Source organism: Tasmannia lanceolata, unplaced genomic scaffold, assembly GCF_043159265.1.
Source record: "Tasmannia lanceolata isolate RefF3 unplaced genomic scaffold, GAP_Taslan_0.1 ptg000019l, whole genome shotgun sequence".
In the NCBI taxonomy this organism is placed as follows: domain Eukaryota; kingdom Viridiplantae; phylum Streptophyta; class Magnoliopsida; order Canellales; family Winteraceae; genus Tasmannia; species Tasmannia lanceolata.
In genome coordinates this window covers 13804295-13831578 of record NW_027518696.1, presented here as the reverse complement: position 1 = coordinate 13831578, position 27284 = coordinate 13804295, and the positions used below count along the sequence as shown (strand labels likewise).

Here is a 27284-nt window from a genome sequence, read left to right as displayed (position 1 = left end):
TGCAGGCGAAAACCACCAACAACGTGTGATTTGTCATTGACTACAAAGCATGGGACGAGTTCGATTATTCAACTGCATCAGAAAGAGTGATTAAACGTACGAAACTGAATACACTTCATACATGACAACTTACGATAGAAGATGCTCTCTATAAAGACGAACCATTATAGAATCAATAGATAGAATGGTTACCATGGTAATTCCACCCACGAAGTGTGATGCGTGGTGTGACTCCCGGAGGTACCTCGAATGAAATATTGATCGGCATCGTCTCGCCTGGAACCAGTGAGAAATAGTTATCAGAATAGTGGATTGGGAGAATTCTTGTGTCTTCCCCTACTTCATGGTCTTTCTTTGCAGCATGGACAGAGAAGTGGAGGAAAAATGCAACTCCCGGGTCGGTTCCATTTGTCTCAACCACCCTCAAACCAATATCCCCTCTCGAAAATCCTCTGAAAATCCTCCTTAGAAGACCAACATCCTGCATTTCTACAGCCTTTCCTTCTGTTGAATCCACTGAATCAATATCATAGTCATTACTGTCACATTTATCAACTATATGATGTTTGTACCGTAAAATCCTGGACTGGGAACTCTGATTCTTGGACAAGTTTTGCACATGCATTTGCATTTTGTAGGTGGAACCTTGGATCATCACTTTGGATGTTATTTTTAGCGGAACATTCTTTGTCCGGTATGGCTCCAACAGCTTGTAGTCGTTCCCTTGCAAATGCAACCAGTAGAAGTTTCGTGATAGAATGCTGGAATCTGATGTAGTGAAAAGCTTGAGTAGAAGGAAATAGACTGGGCTAGCATTCTTCGACTTTGGGTATTTCATTTCACTGATTTTTATAACTTTTTTGGGTGGGACGGACATCTTGTCGGTAACATTATAGTATGGACATGTTCCATCTAGATCCCAAATGGAAGTTTCTACTGCTACATCAGACAGCACATTCGAGGTTGTATTTACTACCTGATAGGGAGAAAAGTAAAAGCCATGAACAATCTTTGGAACACAGAATTGAAAACTTGACATAGTTATAATTAACTGAAATTTACCAATTTTACCTCAACAAAAAATGTTGCTAGATTGAGCTGGACATGAATTGGTTCTGCAGCACAGCGGCAGCCATAGAAACCTGCCGTTTGATCATGGAGATGATCATAGAACTGGCCCCGAAGACCCGTCCAAGGATTCTGAGTCTTCCAAATTAGAACACCCGTATATTTAGTCCACATGCGAGAAGTCCAGCCCTCTAGGAGAGCTCTATACTGAATATAGTTAACAAGTTGTGCCTGAGTTGATAATTGGACAAAAGTCAAATGAGAACCAGGAGAAGGTCATAAAAATTAAACATGAGTAAGAAAAGGTAGTGTCCATTTAACCTTCTCACAGAAGTCATCAAGGTCTTTTGGGGACCCATAGAGTGCAATCTGGTCATGAACCTTTCCTGGCTTTGAATATGGTATGTATTTATGGTAATCCCATATGGGGTTTGGGATTTCTTGTATGTAGTCATCTGACGTTGTTTTAAACAATGGAAGCTGCCATCCTTCTTGAGGCATTGTTGCTCTAATAGTAGCAGCAACAGGCATTCCCACAGAGCCAACCTCTGGGTTGAAACCATAACTGTAGAAAGTGTCCTTGAAGAAGTCTTCTGGATTCTGGATTTCGTAGGGCCCATCTGTAAAGTCCCCTTTCCCATTTGCAAAGCCATCCCACATGGATCCTTGGATGTAAACACGCGTACCATCAAGATACTGACTGGGATCGGGATCATCGGAAACGCTGTTTAGATCATTAAGTGATTTGTGTGCTTTTTCGTGGCATTGGAAAAGTGGATGCAGCTTCAGGTCATTTTTCAGGGCAGTGTTAATGTCATCCGGGGGAGTTTGTTCATTGCCGCCAACCCAAAGAGCAAGACTCGGATGATTTCTTAGGAGCTTGATAGTGTCCCTTGCACACAGCAGGAAAAGGTCATGGTCCAACGGTCCATTTGGATTTGATACTGGTACCCCTCGTCCATCACAATCTCCTGTTATCCAGAACTCTTGCCACACCTGTAAACAGATGCGTCTGTTATCAAAAAGCAGTTCAGCTCAGGTATAAAATAAATACCCACCATTAAAAATGAAAAAAAAAGAGGAAAAAAACGAAAAAACGTCAATATCCAAAATTCATCAGCTCAATATTTTAACCGAGCTGCTATGTTAGCCGGATACGTGAATGGGCATGGACAGCCGGATACGAGCATGGTTATGCAGATCACCTAAACCCCTAAGTCTTAGGATACACGTATGGCTAGGATGTGTTATGCTTTTGTCGATACGGATACTCATTGAAACCTAAGTTATAGGGATACATTTCCACTACAAGATTTACAATATTTTTCTAACCATAGCTTCCAATCTCGTAGTTTAATCTATTAAACTATATAATAGAAGTGACAACGAGCTAAGAAAGAGCAATATAGAGCTAACCTAGTATGACATGAATAACATTATTACGACATTCTGGCTAAGGACAAATAAATCGATGTTCAGTGATCGTACGAAGTAGATGGATTGTGATTTCTTCTTTTCTTTTGAAAAGAATTTGTGATAGTACAAAGGAGATGCATTGTCATGCAAATAGGTTGCAAAACTAATTTACACTCACCTCCCTGCTGTAAAAATAATTTAAGAGAAGCAGCAAATGAAGAAGAGAGCGTAGAAAGAGTACACGAACTGGAGGAACAAGCAGCACAAATTTCTTCAAGTTCTGAAATCTCAGCAACTTGAAAAGAATAGTCAAATTGGAAAATCAAGCAAAAAGAATAAATTCATAGAAATTCGTGTGGGGAGGCCATCCCTCCCCTTAGAGAGAAAAATCTAGTCCTAACTAAACATGAAAAGTTAAGCTCTCCAGTGCCCAAATGCAATACAGCAACGGGAAACCCTGATATTACAGGTCTTTCCCAACTAAAACTCTCTAAAATCCTATCTAAACTGCTAAGGAATTTGCTAGCATCCATTGCAAAAGGCATTTCGCAGATGGTCTGTCGCATGTGAGACCAGCCACCTCGTGAATGAAGACAAAATCTGCTGAAAAGTGAGCCTGTGTGGCTGTCCTCACATGCAACAGAACATCTGCGAAATGCCTTTTGCAATGGACGCTAGCAAATCCCAACACTAAATGCTTTTTTTTTAAATGGTGAAAAATATCATTAATAAAGGAATGGACCGAGATAGACCATCCGAATTACAATAGAGAGAAAAAGAAAAAAAAGCAAATACAAATTCTTCAAGGAGGTAAGTAATCAAACCACTCTAAACCTGCCCGATCAACCCCAGACCTGGCTAAGGAGTCTGCTTCACTATTAGCAGATCTCCTCACATGACTGTATACAATGGAAGACCCCAAAGTCAAATATGAAATTTCATCAAAGAAAGAGGAAAATCTCCATGGAGGAACAGCTAAACCTCTCAGCCATCTAACCACATTTTGTGAATCTCCTTTCACAATAATACCATCAAGAATATCTCTATTGAGGCGTTTAATTCCCTGATATGTTGCTCTAACTTCCGCCTCACTAGCATTGCACACTCCAATAGGGACCCGAATAGGCCCATAACACGGCGCCATCCGAATCACAACATAGACCCCCTATGCCCGCCCGGGTTCCCCAAACCCGGGGGAAACCTAATTCAATCCAAACTTGCCTAATATTTGTTGTAGAAGTCCCCCCTACAACCCAACTTCCCAAAAATCTGGGCATGCAGGACAAATGACAAGTCTCCTCAAATCTCTGATCAATTTGCTGTGGTTGGGTCCACCGCTGATGCCAGCAGGTGTCCAGCTGATGCCATGCTGATATCAGCACTTCGACTCCCTTTAGGCCCAAATTTATCAAGCCTTTCCTTCCTTGGTTCATATATGTCTAGAGAGTTATTGAGACACTTGCTGACATTTGTGCATCAGTCCTCCTGAACATTGATCAGCTGTCGAAAACATGGAATCTCCGATGTTGATTAGCTGCCTAATGATACTTCTTGTTGCTCACCTCAATCTTTTGATACATTTGAGTGGATGTCATGGATGTGCTCGATAAAAGCAATGGCATCTTCACTATGAGTGACTTGTAGTGGTTTGGGCTTCTTTCATTAACCATCTCAAATGATTCCTTATTAGTAATCCGATTTAACAGGATTGTAGGCTAAATCGAAATGGGGAAGGCTAAGTCCCACTGAGTTTTTTAATTTGTATCAATACTACAAAAAGGTTTCCAAGGCTTCTATTCACTATCTCTGTTTGACAGTCTGTTTGTGGGTTGTAGGCACTCGAATATCGAATCTTGTTTCTTATCGTCTTCCCTAGTATCCTCCAAAATCGCTCATAAACTTCACATCCAGATATGACATGATAATCTTTGGAAGTCCATGAAGGTGTACAACTTCTATGAAGAAGATTTGAGCAACGGGTAAGCATCTTCATTCTTTCGGCATGGTAGGAAGCGTACCATCTTTGAAAGTCGATCTAAAATCCACAAATATAGAATCTACTCCGTGTTGAGTTCACAGAAATCCCAACACAAAGTCCATGATTAGATCTTCTTATGGAGCACGTGGAACTGGAAATCGAGTGTACAGACAGGTAATAGCTTTTCCAACACTTGGCTGCTTGTTTTCTACTCTAATTGCTTTTCCAATCCCAGAGGCACAACCCAAGAAAAAAAAATATTACATGTTACTATCAGCATCAACTAACATATAACACTTCCTTGCACAAATACTAGTATAATTTTCAGTAACTGTTAAGCGTCACTGGAAGAAATTCATCACCAGTTTGCCCTCAGACAAATCTCTAATTAGATGCAAACTTTTTTATTTATCAAAAATGCAGATTCAGGGATTTGTGTGTAATAATAACAATTATAAAACATGAGAAGAATAGTTACAGAAGATTACCAGCAACCCATAAACATCACAATAATGATAGAATTCCGGCCTTTCGGCCAATCCCCCACCCCAACAGCGAATCATGTTAAAGTTCATATCTGCATGAAACTTGATGTCCGTCTGGTAACGTTTCTTCGAAAGTCGCAATAAACCATCTGACAATATCCAATTACCTCCGCGGATGAAAACAGGTTCCCCATTTACCTTGAACAGTCTGCAAATTGGTGTAGTGTAGGTTGGAAAATTTTATAAAGATCAAGAAAATGAAGAAATTCCATTTTTAGTCATATCTAAAATTTGGAAGAGAAATCATACCTTCCACCAGTAACACTATCTATGGTGCTCTCAATCTTGCGGAATCCAAAGTATTGGCTCTCCGAATTGGATTCTCCATATCCCTTTACATCAACTGTGATACCAATGTTGTAGAGGGATTGTTTGCCCATGCCGTTTGGCCACCACAAATTGGGCTTGTAGAAAAAAAGCTGGCAACACCTTATCTTCTATTAGAACTACCACTAGAGTATTCATACCGGAAATAGATTAGTTCAAGCACTAAATTGTGATACGGTACATTATAAGCATGGTTGCCAATTGATAAACAAATGTAAGAAACGACACAACAAAATGATGCTTGAAAGCCTCATTTTACGACATTTGTCACAGCATTACCTAAATGCCTGAAAGATTTGAGCAAAGGGGAAGCGAAAAAGTTAACTTTTTGTTACAGGAAAAGAGTTTCCTGGTAACTATTCATTGAGGTACCTATTGTAATATTGCTATTTTGAATTGTTCATAAGGTTGACTATAGATCATATTCACACTACTAGAAATCTCATGCTGAAAACACAAGCTCTTGTGTGCTGGGAAACATGTGGTCAAAACCAAATTCTGGAGAATATCCCATCAAAGTACTAGCGGCTATCCCATCAAAGTACTAGCTGCTATGTCACAAGGCTCATCGCATCCACAGATAAGCAAGCCAAATGTACATAGACAAGGTCCCAAGGAAAACTTGGTTTTCGGCATTATCATGTGCTGCTTATTTAACATAAATATACTTCTAATTATCTAAACACATCTTTCATATAAATCCATTAGAACTTATATAAAAACATTAACGTTATAGGATAACAGTGTTTACGTCTTGTCTAAGTCTTTATATGTATTAAATTGGGCAACGACGTAATTTTTTGCTGATACTAGTGATGAATTAATTCCTTTTTTTTAATGGTTGATGAATTAATTCATTTTACATGTTTACAATTTTTTCTCCTTTTCATTTATATTCCTAAACAAGAGATGAAAGTTTATGAAAATAACGGCGACGCGATAAGTCAAATTTCGATATATCTCTCTTTTTTTCCTTCTTTCTTAAGTGGAAACTATATTAGTAAGAAGAAAGTAATAAACTGGTTGACGGCTGCAAAGAAGGCTGAAAACAAAATATTTGATCTATCAGTGGATATGTGAGCGACCTTCAGAACTTTTTACTGTTCCGGTCAACTTTGAGCTAGTCATTTAGGCATACCTTTGGGGGAGCTCCCCTCTCTGGTAGCTTCGAGCTGGCCTAAATTGATCTACCAGTAAATATGAGAGCATGTCACGAAGACCGTTCCGTGGCATGGAGGAAAACATTTGGTTGGCCACCGTTGGGTCTAGTATAAATAGCCCGGATCTCTATACGTGAGTCCAGTTATTTTAAGGTATATTTTATTGACCAAAAGAAAAACAAAGGGTGTTAACCTTTGAGAAAATTCTTTCAAGAAACACAGTTGAAGTTGAATGATTTAAATCAAGTAAACATTATTCATGGTATAGGCTTCTGGACAGAATTAATTACTATTTCTACATGCATAAAATTTACTCTCAATTATCTATTCTACAGTCAATGGACTACGACTTGTTTACTTACTGAGCTGTTGTAGCTCATTCCTTTTATATGTTATTCTTCAGGTTGAATTGACTACAGTTTGATACATGGAGCAGAGATTGCTCTCCTTTTGTTATAAGATAGAGTGAACCGGAGTTTAGCAGTGTGCTTGCAGAGTGAGACATCTTGTGTTGAAACTTTGGAAATTTAGACAACAGTGAGATTTTTTTTATTTTTTTTAAATGGTAGACAACAGTGAGTATTGTATATCGTAGCCCTTTGGGCTTTGTTTATTTTAGACCTCATTGTTCAGATAATTTAATTGGCTTCCAATTTTGCACTCTAATAATGGTGAATAATGAAATACAGTAAGAAATTATTGATATCTCTAAGTGCATAACCTCGTGATGTCACACCCTGAGACTTGTACCAATGTGACAAAATTTTTGGGACGTGACATATATCATACTAGGTTCGATATAAAAGGCCAAGTTGCTGTCAACTACACAGATAGTATACATTAAGATTCTGTTACTTGATGTTTTAAACAAAACATCCTTAAATGTAATACATATTGGTAAAGTAATATTTCCAGCCAAAGAAGCAATAGTTATAGACACTGTTGAATTAAGTACAGATATAGGGGAATCTTGAAACATATATAGAAAAAACAATTTTTTCCACTAAAACGAACTAAGAGAAATACTACTCACTTGAGGAAAAGTATATTGAACACGTGTTCCAGGAGGAATTGAAACTTTTTGGGTTTGAAGATGCTCAACCAAACAAATGCTTCCCTCGAGTTCTGTTGTCACTTGGAGATTCAAAGAACACTCAGCGAGCCAGGAACTTTTATTTTCCAACTCGGTAGTAGTGTGCAGATATACCCTCCTTAAGTTGTCGAAGAATGATGAGACGAAATGAGGGTCAACAATCTTTACAGGCTGCAATCATACAACGGATAAATATATGATAACATTTATCACAATAGTTTGCTAAATAATACTGAATTATTTTATTTTATTTTTTTGAGAACGAAAGAGAGGGTCTTTTTATCTTTAAAAAAAATACTGCATTAATCATTCCATCATTCAGAGGAAAATTTTGTTCTGCAAATACAACAACTTGGACTAGTAATGAAAATGCAGAACACAAACTCATAAGAAAGTAGATACTATCAATGGCAATGAAATAGAAGGAAACAGATCGAGTATAATATAATTTTCACTAAAAAAACCTTAAAAAATAAAATAAAACATTGAAAAATACTAGATAGAGGGTGAGCCTTGGCGCAATGGTAAGGTTGCTCCATTGTGACCTGGTGGTCATGGGTTCGAGTCACGGAAACAGCCTATCTGCAAAGCAGTGGTAAGGCTGCGTACATCTAGCCCTCCCCAGACCCCGCAATGGCGGGATCCTCGTGCACTGGGCTGCCCTTTTCATTGAAAAATACTAGATATATGTCTGAAGTCTTTCCCTACTATTCAAAAGAAAAGTACAAAACAAATGGGCAAAGACAATTTAGAGGAGCCAAGAACTCAAAAAATGAAAGTTTCTGACCTTGAATTAATTGTCTAGTTGCTTATCTAGACACATTAGTGCATTTTGATATAAAAGACAAGTTGCACTTGGAGCTGATTAGTTTTCCAAATAGATATATAACTTATGACATAGAATAACAAAGAAAAAAAAAACAATTGTGTTAAATGTAACCAATGAAATCAGGCATTATGAAAAACTTCTTACCCCTGTTATAGAAATTGATACTTCATCCCAAATACCGGTGTTCCTATCCCTGTAACAAAAAGATAAATGAAATGGTTGGGAATATGGGACTATGGTTTTCATTCATTTGATCTAAAGACAAAATTCACATTTCAAAGTAGCGCACAAGAAAATGGAATGGAAGTAAAATAAGATTCAGGAGAACTTATGTAAGGATAAATTTTAAAAGACATGGGGTGGGGATACCCATCAAATGAATGTGTTGGATTATCCAAACAATGTGGCCCACTGTGTTTTTGGTCGGCGGACTAGAGAAGGTTCTTTAGTCGACCGACTAGAGACACAGCTCATATAGCTTATATGATCTAGAGTGCCACAAAAACATGGGTCCCCCATTTTTTTGGGGTGATCTAAAGCATTCATTTGGAAGGACTTTACATAGATAGGGTGTGTACCAAAAATCAGGTCCATAGGATCATCCTAACCCATCCAAAAGGGGGGGGGGGGGGGGGGGGGATGGATAGACACTGTTTATCGACAAATCTACCCATTTTTGCCCTCCACTTTTGGAGGGGTTAGGATGATCCAATGGACTTGATTTTTGGTACACACCCTATCTATGATGGGGCCTTGCAAATGAATGGTTTGGATCACCACAAAAACATGTGTTTGGCCACTCAAGCTCATATAAGCTATATGAGCTCAAGCTCACGAACCGTTTTCTTATATATATATATATATATATATATATATATATATATATATATATAGAGAGAGAGAGAGAGAGAGAGAGAGAGACGCACATGCCATTCTAAACATCTAGAGAGACAACATAAGCAAATCATTGTTGCATATGCTAAGAGTTAGAAAAGCTTATTTAGACATTTTACATTACTTTGTTATGTTTCTATTTATTATTCGGGACAAACTAGGTTGAGGCCCATAATAAGTGTGGCCCTAATGGCAACACTAGTGTTGAGCTTTTAATAACATATGCACTTTGCATGGAAGAAGAGGATGGAAAAAGAGAGGAGAAAAGAAAAAAAAAAAGAGGGAAGAATTTTTGTGGAGGTTGTTTATACAAATATAAAGTTCACGGATTACATTATTTGTCACTAGGAGCCAATTATCATGGGGACCCTTCCTATAATGTAAACTAAAAATAACCTGTTATCCTTTTACTTTGTATGACATAGATCTATTGAAGACTGCAAACTACATAAAACTGAACATTTCTGCTTGGGCCTTCTCCTCACCGTTTCCACCTTGTTTGATGCAAAGTTAAATTTGATTAAAGAAGGTCTGATCATCTCCTTGGTCAAACCCACACGAGTAGCCATTTTCCTTTGGGTTGCTGTCCAGCAAGTTCAGTAAACACTGCCTCAAACAACTCGTGCTTCAACTCTTATTCAATGAGTTCAGCACCTTCAAACCAGTAGTTTCTCTCCACGCAAAACCAGCAAACCAAGGACATCATTTCTCCCTGTTTTCTCCCCTTCTTGCTTGCTTTCCAAGCAAGACCAAGTTGCCGTCGTCTGAATTCTTCGCTAGTTTCCGTCCACTAGGACAGCAAACTGCTGCCGTTCTACTTTCTGTCATTGTAGGAGTTGAAACCGCATTTTCCATTCCATCCAGTTTTCGTTGTTCCATACTTGGGACGCCAACCGAAGATTGCTGCTTCCGCACCTCCACGAGCAACCGGTCATAGCCGCTATTCTCAATCCACGGACTTTGCCAACTCTAATCAGATATCTCACCACAACTAACTCCATTGTTCTCCTAATATTGCAACCTAGAAAGCACGGGTACTCTCCCGGGCCTCCCGTACCCGTACCCGACACGTATTGGGTGCGGGTACGTTCGGGTACGCCCTGGGTACGTACCCCCATAATTAGAAAAATAAAAACCCCTTTTCTTGTAGCGGGTGCGTTAGGGGTGCGCACCCACGCGTACCCGACACGTCCTGCTTCTCCTACTGGTTTGTAAACCCTTCCTGCTTCCTCTCTCTCCTTCCCTGCACTTAGTATTTCCTTCCATGTACTTAGTATTTACATGTAAACCATTTAAGTAAATGTCTTTACTATTTTATTGTCCATTTACTTAAGATTTACATGTAAATAACGGAATACCCCCCATTTGGATTTATTAAAAATAGTTTCAAGACCCAAATCTAAAAGGAAAAAAAGTCAACTCTCCTGTTCTAGTACAAAATTCGCAGAATAAGGGTCGGGTCAAAATTTTAACATTCTTAACTTCCAAACGGTGGGGTATTTTTCAAATTTTAAAAATTCATAAAATCTATCATGTCCAAACATTATTAAATCCCAAAAGTCCGGTAAAAAAAATCTCATAATTTGGTCTCTAAAAATTATTTATCTTGTCAGGCACTGGTCAACACACTGGCGACAGACTTTTTTTCAAATGAATGATGTATTGATGCCTCATGTTATGAAATATGAAACTTAATCACTTATGAAATGAAGAGTAATATTAGAATTTTCCATTTTGGTGATGTTATTGTTATTTGATTGCTCTCCAATTATTTATTTATTTTAATTTTTATAAATATATAATAAAATATTAAAATATATTATTATATTCGGCGTACCCGAACGTACCCGCACCCGATTTTTTTGAAAAATCACGTACCCACGTACCCGTGTCGTGTCGTACCCGCACCCCGTACCCGTACCCGTGCTTCATAGATTGCAACCCCTTGACACACAAAATTTCAGTTATATGTTGACCCATTCCTTGTCGCCAAATTCATCACCTTCACCCTCTTGTTTGGCATCTATGTTTCCTTCTTACTACCTTGTTCCCAATCCCTGAAACAACCAACTTGATCTCTTGAAAATTTCTTCTTTTATCAAAACAAGCGAGATCAAACATTCTTGTTTTCCTACTTATCATACCATTTGCTCACACTTTAAACCAGTCGGCCACCGTTTCCATTGATGAACACCTTGATCCGTACCCGACCTCCATTAACATTTTAGGTATTGAAGTGGCCGGATCCAAAGAAGGTGGTTAGCCTCTCTCAAAGAAAGTATGTAACTGACCTGTTGGAGGAGACATGTATATTGGGAACTAAACCCATTGACAAGCTGATGTATCCTAATGCAAAGCTGAGGCTGATCAAGGTGAACTATGTAGTGATCAAGGACAAAGAAAAAGATCGGAAGTCAAGTTGATCTAGTTGATTGTCAATCGGTCTGATAGAACATTTGTAGTTCGAGAGGTTATTCAGTTCATGCAGTCTCTAAGAAAACCACATTGGATGTGGTTTACAGAATTTTGAGATATCTAAAAGGTGTTCCAGCTAAATGTTTTATGTAAAGACTTTCTGACAGATTGGACATTCTTAGATTTTCTAATGATGACCAAGTTTGAGAGACAATGACTGAAGGCCTACTTTTGGGTTTTATATGTATTTAGGAAGTAACTTGGTAATGTGGACGACAAGAAACAGAATTTTGAAGTCAGATCTAGTGTTGAAGCTGAGTATAAGGCCATGACTCATACAACGTGTGAGATGAGAGGGAGGGGGTGTGTTGAATATTATAATTGACACTACCTTCCATCTTGATTTCTCTCTTTTTTTCTAACCTTTTTTTGGGAAAATAGCTGAAACCAAATCTCTATAAAGAGAAAGAGCAATAGGAGAGTTAGTACAAGATCTCTTTCTCATCCTTACAGCAATTGGTAAATCAAGGCCCAAGGGTAAAAAACAACATGAGAAACAGGGGTATGGATTTGCATATTAGAATCTTAAGAGGGCATTCGATCTGTTATGTTAGCAAATTGGTCTAGAAGATAAGGGAAAACTCAAAATAGCAATCTAGGAATGATAAACTCAATAAAGTCATATTGGTACATAATGATAAACTCAATCATTCAATAAAGCTCAATATAAAAACTATAATGATTTACCTTTACCTGCAGCTAATTACATACATGGACTACGGTTGAAAATGAACAAACTATTGGTACATCCCTAGGACGCTCCCAAGTATAAACATTTTAAGCCACCATCTATTTAAGAATAACACTGGCTCTCTTCACAGACCTTACCCTCTATTGGTAAGGTTTAGGGAGCAGATCTCATGATGAATCAAACTCACGTACAAATATTCAATCACATTGGCATCGAAGGAAAGTCCCCATCCAAAAGAAAACACAATTTTGTTCCAAATGTTAATAGGCATTATACTCTCACGTGTTTGCATATATGTGCCCACTGCCGAGAACAATTTAGGATAATTGAATGGAAGTAATAATTGACAAGAAACGAAAAATACATGCAATCAGTTGTTCATGAGACGGGCAAAACGATTACCTTATCGGAGCCATCCAATCCCAACCTTCCACATATTGAGCAGCAACATCCCGTCCAATCTAACATGAGAAATATAAAAAGTTGTCAGCACTCAAATCGACAATACAAATTCATATCTCATTTCTCTATTTATACAATGTTTGAAAGTTTAGCAGAGAGTTCAACTATGGTGATAGTCAGCATCATGATGAGCAAGGACGACCACACATGTGGCACACATATTGTGATTGTGACCATTTATTTCATGGCCACAACCTGGCAATAGGATCACAGTCCCACAGGATCCAGATACCTCAGGGAGGCTCATTGAGGGGTTGACAGCAGCCCTTGCTCCATCCCATATGGAATTAGTTAGGTCCATGGTGATGTTTTCAAATTTTGTCTCCATTAATAGAAAAAATTATGTTCAATAGGATCTAATTAAATTGAATACCACTCTCAAGAATGACAGTCCCTATAGATAGCTGCAAAATTGGTCAAGTGCAACCATTCAAAAAAAAAAAAAAAAGGTCAAGCGCAAGTTGCAGTTCGATATTTAAACAAATGGATCATCGGAATTTTTCAAATCCTTCAAGTGTTGAAGGCGTCAGGAAGTTGTTACGAGAGCTAACAAAACTAACATCGGATGTGAATTATGGTAACTCTACCGCCAGAAAGCAAGCTGTTCGTAATGTGAGGGGTAATAGAAGAAATTGCCCTAGGGGAAGTGCACCGCGGTCGTCTGGTTTCCCATGAAGATAATATCATGGAATGTAAATGGTTTGGGGTCTTTAGAAAAAAAGGCTCAGGTTAAAGAAATAGTAAAAATTAATAAGCTGGTTTTAGTTTGTATCCAAGAAACAAAGATGGGGGTAGTCAACAGAGCTCTAGTCATGAGTTTAGGCGGCAATGCGAATTGGGAGTGGTTATCTCTGGATGCAGTTGGAGCAGCAGGAGGTATATTAGTCATGTGGGATCAATCAAAATGGGAGATCCAAGATTCTTGGGTAGGCCAGTATTCCGTTTCAATAGTTCTCAGAAAGGTGGGAGACGCGGATGTGGTTACTTTCTCAGGAATTTATGGTCCAACAGACAGGATAGTGAAGCGCCAGCTGTGGGAGGAACTTACTATGATTAGAAGTAAATGGGTCAATCCTTGGTGTTTGGGGGGAGATTTTAATGAAATCAGAAGGGTCGAAAAAAGGCTGGGGTGTCGCAGAACTTCTCAAAATATGATTGATTTCTCAGATTTCATTGCTGAGAATGAATTGATTGATATTTCGCTAAAGGGGGCTAAATTCCCTTGGTCCAGAAATTCCAGAAAAAGTCGATTAGATCGTTTTTTGTTTTGCCCTGTTTGGATTTCTATGTTCCCGGAAGTGTGTCAGAAGGCGCTCGTTCATTCCGTTTATGATCATTACCCGCTTTTGTTGGATCCAAGATTGGATTCATGGGAGCCCTCCCCTTTCAGATTCGATTTAGCGTGGTTAGAAATCCAAAAAATGGACGAGATGATGAGGGGATGGTGGGCATCATACAAGGTTCAAGGGGCGGCTGATTTTATTATAGGGGAGAAACTCAGATTTGTTAAAAAAAGGCTCAAAGAGTGGAATTCCCACAAATTAGAGGCAATCCATGAGAGAAAATTATGGTTACAAAATCGAATCAGGGTCATTTCTTTGGCTGATGAGGAAAGGTTAGCTTCAGAGGACGATTTGAATGAACTGGAAAAAGTCAAAGAGGAACACAAAGGCCTTCTCCTACAGGAAGAAATATCGTGGAGGCAGAAGTCCAGAGTAAATTGGTTAAAAGAAGGAGATAAAAACACCGCTTACTTTCATAATATGGCCAGTGCAAGGAGGCGAAATAATAGAATCGAAGCATTGGAGGTTAAGGGATCCTTATCTTTTAGCAAAGATGCGATTACCAAGGAAATTGTGGACTACTACAGATCGTTATATTCAACGGAAAATATAGTCAGGCCTAGGCTGGACGAGGTGGCTTTTAAATCTCTTGATGCTAATTATAACTCGGTGTTGGAAAGGCCATTTTCGGAGGAGGAGGTGGAGAAAGGGGTCTTCTCGATGAATCGTGACAAAGCTCCGAGGCCGGATGGATTCTGCCTCGCCTTCTTCCAGGTTTGTTGGGAGTATGTGAAGGGAGATATAATGTCATTTTTTCAAGAATTTTATGCTGGCATGGAGTTGGACAGAGGAACTGGCGCCACCTTTATTGCTCTCATGCCAAAAGTTAAAGGAGCGGTGAAAGTCTCTGATTTCAGGCCTATTAGTCTGGTCGGTTGCCTTTATAAGGTGTTGTTAAAAGTATTGGCGGACCGAATTAAGATGGTCCTTCCCTTTATCTTCTCCGAGAATCAGTGTGCCTTTGTTAGCCAGAGACAAATTTTGGATTGCTCGCTGGTGGCAAATGAAATGGTGGATTGGATGGCAAAATCAGGTGAGCAAGGTGTTATTTGTAAGCTGGACATGGAAAAAGTGTATGACATAGTGGATTGGCACTGTTTAGATTATTTTTTTGAAAGGATGGGTTTCGGTGTGAAGTGGCGGGGGTGGGTTAGAAGCTGTTTATCTTCAGCCTGTTTTTCCATTCTTATTAATGGCCCTTCAAAAGGTTTTTTCAAATCTTCACGAGGCTTGCGCCAAGGGGATCCTCTCTCTCCCTTTCTATTTGTAATTGTAGCTGAAGCCTTGAGCGTGCTGTTGTTGAAAGGAAGATCGGAGGGTCTGGTCTCAGGGGTTAAATGCAGCCAGAATGGGATTGAGGTATCGCATTTACAATTTGCGGATGATACTTTACTTTTTAGCTCCCCCAGGCCTCAAAGATTCTCAACCTTAAGGCGATTCTCCGTTGTTATGAATTAATAACTGGGCTCAGATCAAACTTCTCTAAATCAAGATTGTATGCTATGAATATCGATGAGGCATGCTATGAATATCGATGAGGCAGAAGCATCTAGTCTAGCCAATATCATGGGTTGTTCAATGGAAAGTCTGCCTTCATCTTATTTGGGATTGCCTTTGGGGATGGGTCGACCTCACAAATGTGCATGGGATCCCATTGTGGAAAGAATCGAAAGAAGACTAGATACTTGGAAGAGGAATTTGGTCTCTAAAGGAGGAAGATTAACCTTGATTAAGGCAGTTTTGGCCAATATTCCCATTTATCAGTTATCGTTATTTAAATGTCCTGTGAATGTTGTAAAGCGTATTGAACAGATTTAGAGAAGATTTCTGTGGGGGGATCGGAGAAGAAGAGGTCTTTGGCTTTAGTTAGTTGGGAAAATATCTGCAAGCCAGTCCAAGGAGGAGGCCTCGGTATCAGAAGGATCAAGCAGGTTAATCAAGCCTTAATGGGAAAATGGATGTGGAGGTTTGGGGAGGAAAAAGCGAGACTATGGGCTAAAGTAATATCAGGGAAATATGGTGTTGCTCCAGGTAACTGGGTCTCTCTGAATAGCTTGTGCAAACCTAGGGTGACAATCTGGAGGGATATTCTCTGTCTAAACTCCAATTTTGATCGAGGTGTTAGATACAGAGTGTATTCTGGCGACAGGATCTCCTTTTGGTCCATGCGGTGGTACTCTAGTTCCCCCTTAAAAGTTTTATTCCCTGACCTATTTTTAGTTGCTGATGATAAGTCAGCATTAGTGAAAGATTGTTATGAGAGAATAGCTGGTAAAGTTATTTGGAAACCTCTCTTTAGGAGGAATTTCTTTGATAGAGAATTGCCTTCGGTGCTCAATTTCTTTCAGGTCCTTGATCAGAATTACATCAGCTTAACAGGGGTGGATAGACGGCTTTGGGTTTTAAATTCGTCTGGATGCTTTTCAGTCAAGTCTTTCTATAATAGTTTGATGTCTTACGAGGAAAGTCCATTGGCAGCAAGGGTGTGGAAAATAAAGGCTCCTCCAAGAGTTTGTTTCTTTGGCTGGTCAGCGTTAGGCAACATGATCCAAACGGTGGACTTTCTGAGAAAGAGGAATATGCTGATTATCGACCATTGTGCTCTGTGTATCGAATCAGGGGAGTCGGTAGATCATATCTTCATCCACTGCAAAGTAGCTCGTGAGGTATGGGGAAGGATTCTGGAAAGGTTTGGAATGAATTGGGTTTTTCCCTCCTCTCTTAAAGAATTATTTGCATGATGGCCATATTATGGGTTCTGTGGATTGAAAGGAATAATAGAGTATTCGAAGGTAAAGCTAAATCTTCTTATTTCCTATTCATCAAGGCCATTGCACTAACTATCTCTTGGGCTCGGGCTCTTCCGCTTTTTCAATTTGTTTCGGCCTTTGATCTGTGGGAGGGATGGGGAGTAGTATGTAATAGTAAGGAGAATATTAATGTAACTACTCAGGTCTGGCGCCCTCCCCCTAAGGGGCTAGTAAAATTAAATTTCGATGGCTCCAGCTTGGGTAATCCTGGCCCTGCTGGGCGGTGGCGTCCTGAGAGACTGTGCCGGTGAGGTCATTAAGGCTTTTTCTGGTCCAATCGGAACAGCAGATTCGAGTGAAGCAGAGGTAAGAGCAGTTCACTAAGGCATTCTGAGTATGGAAAGTGATAGATTAGGCAGTTGCATTGTAGAGGGTGACTCGCTTAATGTTATAAGATGGCTTAGGGGCCCTGTGAATCCTCCGTGGAGATTTCTTCATTTCTTTGATGAGATAAAAGATCTCTCAGAAGGGCTTACGGTATTATACCAGCATGTGAGAAGATCTACTAACGCTATGGCAGATAAGTTGGCAAAAGATGGAGTTTCGAAGCAGGTTTTAGAGCTCTTTGATTTTCTTCCGCCCTAATTGAATATTGCGGGGTTGTAACTATCTTTCGTGGCTTGTATGTGTGTCTTTGTACTGTAAGGGGGACCTTCTCAGTCTTCTTTTAATGAATTCTGTTACCATTCAAAAAAAAAGTAATATAATTTGATCTAATCTTAAGTTCAAGCAAAATAGGCCCTTGGCCCTTCCTTCTGAGTATCTATTTTATAGTTTTCACAATTTTATATCTTTTCATTGTTTATTACCAATTTCAACAACTCAGCCAACTCTTTAAGACTCCAATGACCTCAAGTATTAGAAGTTCTATTACATGTAAACTTTGATTTTCAAATTATTCATCTTATAAATCGAGACTCCATATTTTCATGCTGCTTAATCAACAATTGCTTACTTTGTAGATCCATAGTTCATGCACACACGCACTTTTTGTGTATACTTCTAACAAGGATCAAAATTGACCTTCCAATCTTCCATCATTTATATAAGGAATGAAACTTAATCACCAAGTGCTGGGGAAGTATGGGTACCTCGTGATCACCACCTTGGCCCCCCTCAAGAGGAATTCGTCCAGGATTATCTGGTGGATGAACAAGAACGGCTAGAAAGTTCCGTCCATCAGGATGCATAAGATCAGTAACATCAAGAGAATGTCTTCTAAACATCCCCTTAGGAAGGACCTTTTTGTGCCCATTCAAGTACACCTCCGCAGAGTAATTAATTGCACGGAAATTCAAATCTACATGCTGATTCCCTGACTACAAAAGAAAGTTACTAATCAAATGCACATCATTAAATAGGAAGATCATGCACTGGAATTAAGTGCTAGAGAGTTAAGAACAGGAGGCATAACAAGCCGCTAGTAGTCAGTACTCAGTACACATACATGTCAAAAGAAGGAATTTCCAATGGACCTGTTTTCCAGATAATTTCTTGTGGATCAGTAAGCCATTTTGAAATTTGGTACATAAAATTATATGTACATCTTGAAATTATTCTCAAAATTCATGGGAGCATGGAGTGCGATTAATCTATCTAAATGCTGATTCCCTGACTACAAAATAAAGTTACTAATCAAATGCATATCATCAAATAGGAAGATCATGCACGAGTTAAGAACCGGAGGCATTACAGACTGCTTGTAGTTACTACTCATACATGTCAAAAGAAAGAATTTCCAATGGAACTATTCTCCAGGATTTCTCGCGGATCAGTAATCCAATTTGAAATTTGGTACTTAAAATTATATGCATGTCTTGAAATTATTCTCAAATTCTAGTGAGCAAGGAGTATGATTAACCCATCCCTGAAACTGGATAGGATACCAGCTTCAATATACAACAAAAAAAAATGCACATTCTTAAGTTGGTAACAATTAATTTAAGGGCGATGATATTTTCACCCCCCTGCAGTACGCATTCGCCCCCTTTTAATGTGATTTGACATCAAAAAGCATTAAAGTTGCCCACAGTTCACGTTAGGGGGGGGGGGGGGGGGGGGGGGGTTGCGAATGCGTACTGCAGAGGGGGGTGAAAATATCATCTCCATTAATTTAATTAATAAAGCACTAGCACAGATCTCAAAACACTGTGAGTACCCTACCCAAATGGAATTTGGATCATTGAATGTTTACTTGTTTCCCTTTTCCCTTTAGTGTTATTTTTCTTGTGAACAAACAATTAAGAATTACCATTCAAAAAAAATGGTTAAGAAATTTTGCAATAAGAAAACAGTTTTTTTTTAAATGATAAGAAAACAGCTATACAAAAGGAGATAATGTAAAAGTTCTTGGAATATTATGTGAGTGAGAGAGGAGGAGGAATATTTTCCTAGAAAAGAGGAAGAAAGAACCCTCACAATTCATGCGGCTTGAATTGTATTCTATTACATCAGGATTTACGGCCATAATCACTTGCTTATAAAAAGATCTAAGATACTTAAATTACAAGAATTCCATTCATGACATAACACACTATAACATGCATATGTACGCAACATACTGAAATTGTGTGAATTATGTGTAATTTTTTACACTCCACCTCAAGTTGTACTATGCCCTAAACATGGTCATCTTGTTAGGTAGATGGATATGATGATCACTCATGAGATCTTTAGTGAAGTTGTCTGCTACCTGGTCTTTACTTCGAACGAAGAGTGGAGCTATCTCACCAGTTTCTATTCTTGCTCTGATAAAATGAAAGTCAATTTCTGTGTTTTATTCGAGCATGAAACACTGGGTTTTGCGATAATTAAATTGCAGAATGGTAATTACAGGATAGTTTTGCATGCCCTCTTGGAAGCCTAGTATCTCTTGGAGAAGTTGCGTTTTTTTAATGATCTTTTGGAGTAGTTTCCTTAACCAAGTATCTCGGCAGTAGTAGAGGTCATGACTCTATACTCTATAGTCTGCTCTAGCACTAGATCTTGCAACTATGTCTTGGTTTTTATTCCTCAACGAAACTAGAAAGTTGTTCAATACACACAATTCTTTGTAAATATCTCCTAGCATAAGGGTGCACTGCAAAGTCAGCATATGAAATCCACCTAACTTCTTTCTTTTGACCCGGACCATATAATAAAGGATTCAATGTTCCTTAAAGGTATATCATGATTTTCTAGGCAATTTATGAGTAATCTTGTCTTGGATCATGAATAAATTCACACTTGATTCACTGAATAGATCATATCAGGTCGTGTCAAGGTCGAGTATTAAAGTGAACCAACCATACTTCTAAACATCTAGGGATCTACCACCTTTTCTCGGTCTTGTCTGCTAGCCTTCTCATAGCATCAGGGTCCACTGCCTAGTCATCCCTTTCTTTGTTTTGTCCACCTCAATACCAAGAAAGTAGTAAAGTTCTCCGAAGTCCTTCATGTCAATTTTCCACAAGTCCACCTATTAGCTTATCAATTTTCCACTCTGTTGATAATGATAGCATCAGTGTAAACTAGTATAAGAATTGTACCTTATCTAGTGTGTGATGTAGTGGCATTCACAAATGATATGTTTATGGATTGATGGATTGCCGTAAATCATTTTGCAAATAGTTTATCAAATGTCTAGGAAGTGTCCGGAATGTCATGCTAACATCCATAGAGGGGACCCCACAGGTCTCCTCCATCACAAAAAAATTGTCAACATGATTATAATTTTTATTTTAGAATTTTAGTGAGATTTGTTTAATTTTGGGGGAAAGTAAAAGTAGGTTTTGGTTGCTCTATGCAGAGAAAATATGGACAGTATTTTTATGACACCAACGTATAATATGCTTCCTATTTTTCTTTTAGACTACTCTAAAATATAAGTCAGGGTTTATTTAAGTTGATCTAGGTGCCGTAATTGCTATCATACCAAGGTTTAAGATTTCTCTAGGATGTGTTTTGGGACTATAAATATGAAGTTTTAACGTACTTTTTAGGTGGTCGATGAATAGTTCCGAAATTTGCCTTTTGGGTTTTGGGAAATCATTTGATGATTCGTGAAACCATCATGAAAAGCTATTGATCCACATGAAAGGCTTTAACAATTGAAGCAAATTTTTCAAAGGTTATCACAAAGGCTAGATAGACTCACGGCAGTTGCGGATTCACCACGTGAAAGAGAAACCGCAAAGATGGTACTAATAGAGTTGAATAATGAAGGACACACCAACATCAACCTTTTCACCGACGTGGCGCTCTGGCATGAAAAGTTCAAGGTCAAGATCACGATGGCCAAGATCAAGGATGAAGTTCTCATGGGAATCGTTTTGTTAGAGCACAAGAACAGAATCGAGAATCAGGAATAAAGGTAGTACACCCGAATTCCATAATAAACTTCATGTCGAAGTTTCTCCCTTGGGGATCTCATATCAAATGATTCTTTTACTAAAGATCAAAGTGGAGAGTTTTATAATCTTATCACCTCCAAGGATCATCAATGAAGAAGCATGACGACGATCTAGCATCTTCTGAACAAGGTGTATCTTGTTAGCCGAAAGTTTAGACAGAGAAAATAAATGAGTTAGGGTTATCTCCCCTTGACTCATATCTTTATACTAAAACATAAAGGAATGTACAAAGTCCTAAATGCCCTTAGGCAAGTTACATATTCCAACACTCCTCCTCAAGCTGGAATGTAGATATCATACATTCTTAGCTTGTTACATATGTCACTCAATTTTGACTTATTTAAGGACTTTGTAAACATATCAGCTAATTGGTCCCCTGACCGAGTAAACACAGTGCAAATCTCTCTTTTCTGGATTCTTTGACGGATAAAATAACAATCCACTTCAATATGCTTGGTGCACTCATGGAAGACTGGATTGTTGGCAATGTATATTGCAGCTTTGTTGTCGCAATAAAGCTGCGAAGGAGAAGATGAAATGAAGCCAATTTCAGAAAGAAGTGAACGTAGCCAAATAAGTTACGTGCTTGTCTGTGCCATTGCCCTGTATTCAGCCTCTGCACTGGACTTAGCTATAACATCCTGCTTCTTACTCTTCCATGAAACAAGATTTCCACCTACAAATGTACAATACCCAGTGATGGACCGTCTATCTGCTGGGGATCCAGCCCAATCTGCATCAGAGAAGCCTTCAACTTTCATATGGCCATGTCTTTTGAACATCAATCCCTTCCCTGGAGCCCCTTTCAAATACTTGAGAATCTGTGTCACCCATAGTTACAAATTTCGTTTCGTTTCGTCCGAAACGGACGAAACATTTCGTTTTCGGAACGAAAATGAAACGAAATCGTTCGAAATTGACCGAAATTCTAAATTTCGTCCAAACCGAAATTCTAGATTTCGGACGAAATGGACGAAATTTTGAATTTCGTCCGAAATTCAAAATAACGGCTAGTTTGACTGGATTTTACAGAATTTACGACAATGCCCCTGGAACGGCTCTTTTTGGTTTTTGACCATTTTAACCTCAAAATGTGACCGTTTATAGCTGTTGAGAAGGGTATTTTAGTCATTTTAAATGCACAATCAATTAAAAACTCTAGAAATAGCCTTTTCCCTATCTTCTTATCCTTCACCTTCACATAAGTGATTCTCTTTCTTTCTCTCATTCTTTCTCTACTTTCACTTACAATATCTATTCTACTAAATTTCCTACAAGTCTACCCTCTTCTTCAACTCAATCCAAGTCTATTTTGGAGCAAAGGGAAGGCATACATTCAACTTACCACTACAAGAAGTCAAGAACTATTTCCAAAGGCTTATTTCAAGTGAGTGAAGGCTAATTTTTTCTTGCAATTATATTGATCCTTAATTTCAGAATGAAATGTGTGAAAAGCAAAGAACACGTCGGATCGACTCTTCAGTAAATATAAGCAGATCATGCGTGAGAAGTCATCAATAAACACAATAAAATACCGAAAGCCAGTACTAGATGCGAACCTAGAGGGTCCCCATACATCAGAATGGACTAATTCAAATGGACTAGACACTCGACTAATGATCCGGGACGGAAACGACACACGACGGTGCTTCCCGAGTTCACAGGACTCGCACTGAAAACTAGAAAAGGTCCGGGAACGAGAGAAGTCTGTTGCAGCCGCTGAAGTGAAGGATGCCCAGGCGACAATGCCACTGAAATGTATCCACAGAGCTATGTAAGACAATAGGTGGCCGGCAGTTAAGACGATAGAGTCCATCTACCTCACAACCCGTTCCAATCATCTTCCCAGTCAAGAGATCCTGAAACAAACAGTAAGATGGGAAAAATGAGACAGAACAGTGAAGAGATTTAGTAATTTGGCTAACTGAAAGTAAACTAAATGGTGATTTTGGTACACATAAAACAGAAGATAAGGTAAGAGCAGGATGAGGGGAGATATGACCAACACCAGTGATAGGTGTAGTGGACCCATCAGCAAGGGTGATAGACTGAGAGGGAGACGAGAAAGAGCAAAAAGAATGAAGCTGAGAAGAGTTACCAGTCAGGTGATTGGATGAGCCAGAGTCAATGATCCATGACCCTGAGCTAGATAGAAGGGTGGTGGGTGAACTACCTGGCTGGGCGAAACCTGCAGAGGGAGGACGAGAACTGAGCCGCAGACACTGGAACTCCTCATAATCGGCACGGGATAATGTATAGGTGGAATCAGCTGGTGCACGAACAGAAGCAGAGGGAGCGCAATCTGAAGCCGAAGCAGTAGTAGCACCCATGTGAGCCGAGCGTGCCTGACGGAGCTCGGGATGCAGGGTATAGCAATGGTCAATATAATGTCCCTCACGCTAACAGTGAGTGCAAAAAGAACGGCCACGGCCACCACCAGAACGACCACCACCACGGCCGGCACAGCCACGGCCACGACCAGAGGAGGCTCCACCACGAGGCGGGAGAGTACTGCCATCATAGGTCGCGAGAGCAGAACCATCAATAGGAGCAGATATCACTGGATCACCAGGAGAGCACTGCTGGACACGGGAGTAAACCTCAGTAAGGGAAGGAATAGCGCCAGAACCGATAATCTGCTGGCGAAGATGCATGTACTCTGGACCCAAACTCTCAAGGTACTGCACAACACGGATCTGATCCCTCTGACGGGCAGCCTCTGTGAGATCCGTGGTAAGCGGCATGTAAACATCAAGCTGCTGACAGAGGCCAACGAATTGGCTGTAATGGGTGGCAAGAGGAAGATCACCACGGCGGAAACGCACCCACTCATAATAGGTAGAACAGATCCGACTAATGTTTGCCACGCCAGAGTAAAGAAGAGTAACCTGATCCCAGATCCGTTTCGCCGTAGGCAGAAGCATCAAGGGCCCAGAGATGTGAGGGGCCATACTCTGCCACAGAAGGGTACAAACAAGAGCATCCTCCTGTTCCCATCGATCAAAGGTGGGATCCGTCGTAGGAGGAGGATCACGACGAATGACGTGGCTTTCCCACGGGCAATAAGATACTTCTCGACGGCTGCTTTCCAAGTAACGTAGTCTGCCCCATCCAATTTACCAGTAGTGATATGTGGGAATGATCCATCCACAGAGAGAGATGATGACGAAGAAGACGCCAAAGAGGGTGTCGGACGAACACCAGGAGCCACTCCTGTGGAAGGATTGTCAAGCACCTCCTCCATAACAACAAGCAAGAAAGAAACAGACAATCCAAACCAAGACGAATAACAGGAGATAACAGAATAGGTGGGCAAACTAGGATACGCCAAGAAAGCTAGACGCGGCTCCAAGAATGACAGGCATCGACGAAGCTTGACAAGAGAGAAGCCATGAGGTACAGAGGGGAGCCGCAAAGACAAACTAGAATCAAAGTAGGGTAAGAGATGAAGATCTAACACATAATAACAGGGAGAAAAGAGTGGTAGGGTTTACCAAGGGATGAAAGGAAGAGAAAGAAAAATGATGTGGGTTGAAAAAATTGGGGTGTGAGGCTTACCAACAAACCTAGGAATTGGGGGCTGGAAAAAAAGAATTCTGATGCGAGGCGGAACACAGCCCTGGAATGTGTGGGGGGTTGCTGCGCGGGGGTACAGGACCAGGAGCTATGCGCATGGGAGGAGAAACGTGGCGGGCGGGAGGGAGGGAGGGCCTGGTGCCTTCGGCTCGAAGAGAACGACTCCTTCTCGGGAGGAAAAAGACAGCGTGCCGGTCTGCCTCGGATGAAACTTGGCCCGGAGTTGGGTTTCGCAGCGAGAGGGGTGGGGGGTGGCGGAGAAGATGGAGGCTGATAGAGAACCCTAGGAATCAGAAAACCCTAAGGCTCTGATACCATGTTAGCCAAAAGTTTAGACAGAGAAAATAAATGAGTTAGGGTTATCTCCCCCTGACTCATATCTTTATACTAAAACATAAAGGAATGTACAAAGTCCTAAATGCCCTTAGGCAAGTTACATATTCCAACATATCTCAAGAGGAAAATTGTGTTATCTTATTAGCGATGGAGGATCTGACGTAAATATCATTTCAAAGGACATAGTGGACAAATTGTAATAGAAAAAAGAAAAGCCCTCAATTGTACAAGATACAATGCTTCACAAACGAAGATAAGGTACTTGTTACTACTTGTTGCTTAGTCCTTCTATTGGGCCCAAGTACAAAGAAGAGGGTTCATAGTTCTTTTTTCATTCTTCTCTTGTTTTCATTGGTAATTGAACTTTTTTAAAGGTGGATGATTATCATGAATCGAGGGGAGAAATATGAAGGAAAAAAAACTGGCTACGATCAAAGGTTTGCAGTTTTCTAGGGAAATCTTTCAAACAACTCTTGTATGAGAAGATAATATATGTCACCCAATCTGTAAGCAAAATGAAATTCAGAGACGAAATTTAGCTCAGTAGCAGTGCTCCATACCATTGTACATTGAAAAGTTGTGAAAAACCAAAATGTGTAGTACTCCCTCCCCGAATCGGCAATATCTATAATTGCATCATTCTCCAGTCCATAGAAAGGATCTGGCACCAGCTTGTTCAGTAACAGGGTTCCTAAAACACTGCAGATCAAAACAGAATAAGTTCAAACAAATAAAAGAATGGATGCCATGTGAAATGTCTAATAGAAATAATAGAATTTACATGTCTAACTATTTTATTCACATTCTAGTTTATCACATGATCCAAGCATGATGAAGCATTTCCAAAAACCAAATGAAGCTGATATCAAGTGGGGAGTATAAAATTTATCGCACCACCATACACACTACATGCACAGTATTTGGATCGAGAATGTTGATTTGCATGTACATTATGTTACTTCATTAATTTGGAGTGACAAACAAACAGTTTTATGTTATGCAACATTGCCTAATAACACTAATCCTTATAATCAATTTCAACGAAGAGATTGCTCATCCCATTGCATTAGAGAGAAAATATCCTTTTCTCTCTAATTCACTAATTTGATCTTAAATCAAATAAAATCAATGAAAAAGAAATCAACCCAGAAATTGTGTCTTTAAGCACAAAGGAGGACGGACCCTTCACTCGAATTGGGTCAAGAAACTGATCTTCCCTCAAAGAAGATCAATTTCGTTACGAACCCGATTCAGGTTCCTAACAAAAAATGCACTACATTAGGCATAATAAGGTAAATAATTCAGAAATAGGAAACAGAAGAGTGGTGATTATGCTTACGTTCCAGGAACCTGAGCTTCCATCCAAGGAGAAATAGGCCCCGTGGGAGGGTTTGTAGTGGTGAGCTGAACCCCGGTCAGGTCAATTTCTGTAGATCTCGCAGCTAGCCATCCTGAATCAAGCTTCATCTTCCCAATATTCTCCATTTTTATTTTTTTTTTAGGGTTTCATAGAACAGACTATAGAGAGGGTTTTAGTCTCTTCCCAATCAAATAGTGAAATTTGGGGAGATGGGTTTTATTTACTGAGATTTAAGAGTTCATAAATCGAATGAGTTTAGAATCCCAACAAAAGATTTGTCATTGATCTCTGTTTTTTACAATTGGGGACGGAGTTTCCAAATGAGAGGTAAAAGATGAATATTTGTTGTTTTGTGAGTGTCGGTGGATGTAATCCCAATTCCAGCAATCTCTTCCTGACAAACCCGCGTTGATCCAGAACCCCTCTTTGTATTTGTTAGAAGCGTAATCCATTTGATTAAGGATTATCTTCACCATTTTAGTGTCAGCTTTTTGGCACTATATCCATGACTTTTGCAGAGAGGTATAACC

General features: G+C 39.6%; 1 protein-coding gene across 1 annotated transcript; it reads right to left on the bottom strand.

Moving 5' to 3' along the window:
• LOC143852204 (glycoside hydrolase family 2 protein) lies at positions 1–27284 on the bottom strand. Its single transcript, XM_077361583.1, has 11 exons — positions 26734–27284; positions 25955–26093; positions 18183–18410; positions 12879–12937; positions 8561–8609; positions 7528–7758; positions 5257–5426; positions 4951–5155; positions 1390–2064; positions 1072–1299; positions 1–976 (listed from the first exon to the last, which is right to left on the bottom strand). Exons 1-11 carry the CDS (start codon positions 26877–26879, stop codon positions 173–175), a joined length of 2934 nt encoding a protein of 977 aa, XP_077217698.1. The 5' UTR covers positions 26880–27284; the 3' UTR covers positions 1–172.

Excerpts from the sequence above, each read along its gene's own strand:
- LOC143852204 (XM_077361583.1), bottom strand. The coding sequence starts at position 26,879 with ATGGAGAATATTGGGAAGATGAAGCTTGATTCAGGATGGCTAGCTGCG. Across the intron at positions 1,300-1,389 it reads TTGATGACTTCTGTGAGAAG|GCACAACTTGTTAACTATAT; the intron begins GTTAAATGGACA and ends TTATCAACTCAG. Across the intron at positions 977-1,071 it reads TAGCAACATTTTTTGTTGAG|GTAGTAAATACAACCTCGAA; the intron begins GTAAAATTGGTA and ends TCTCCCTATCAG.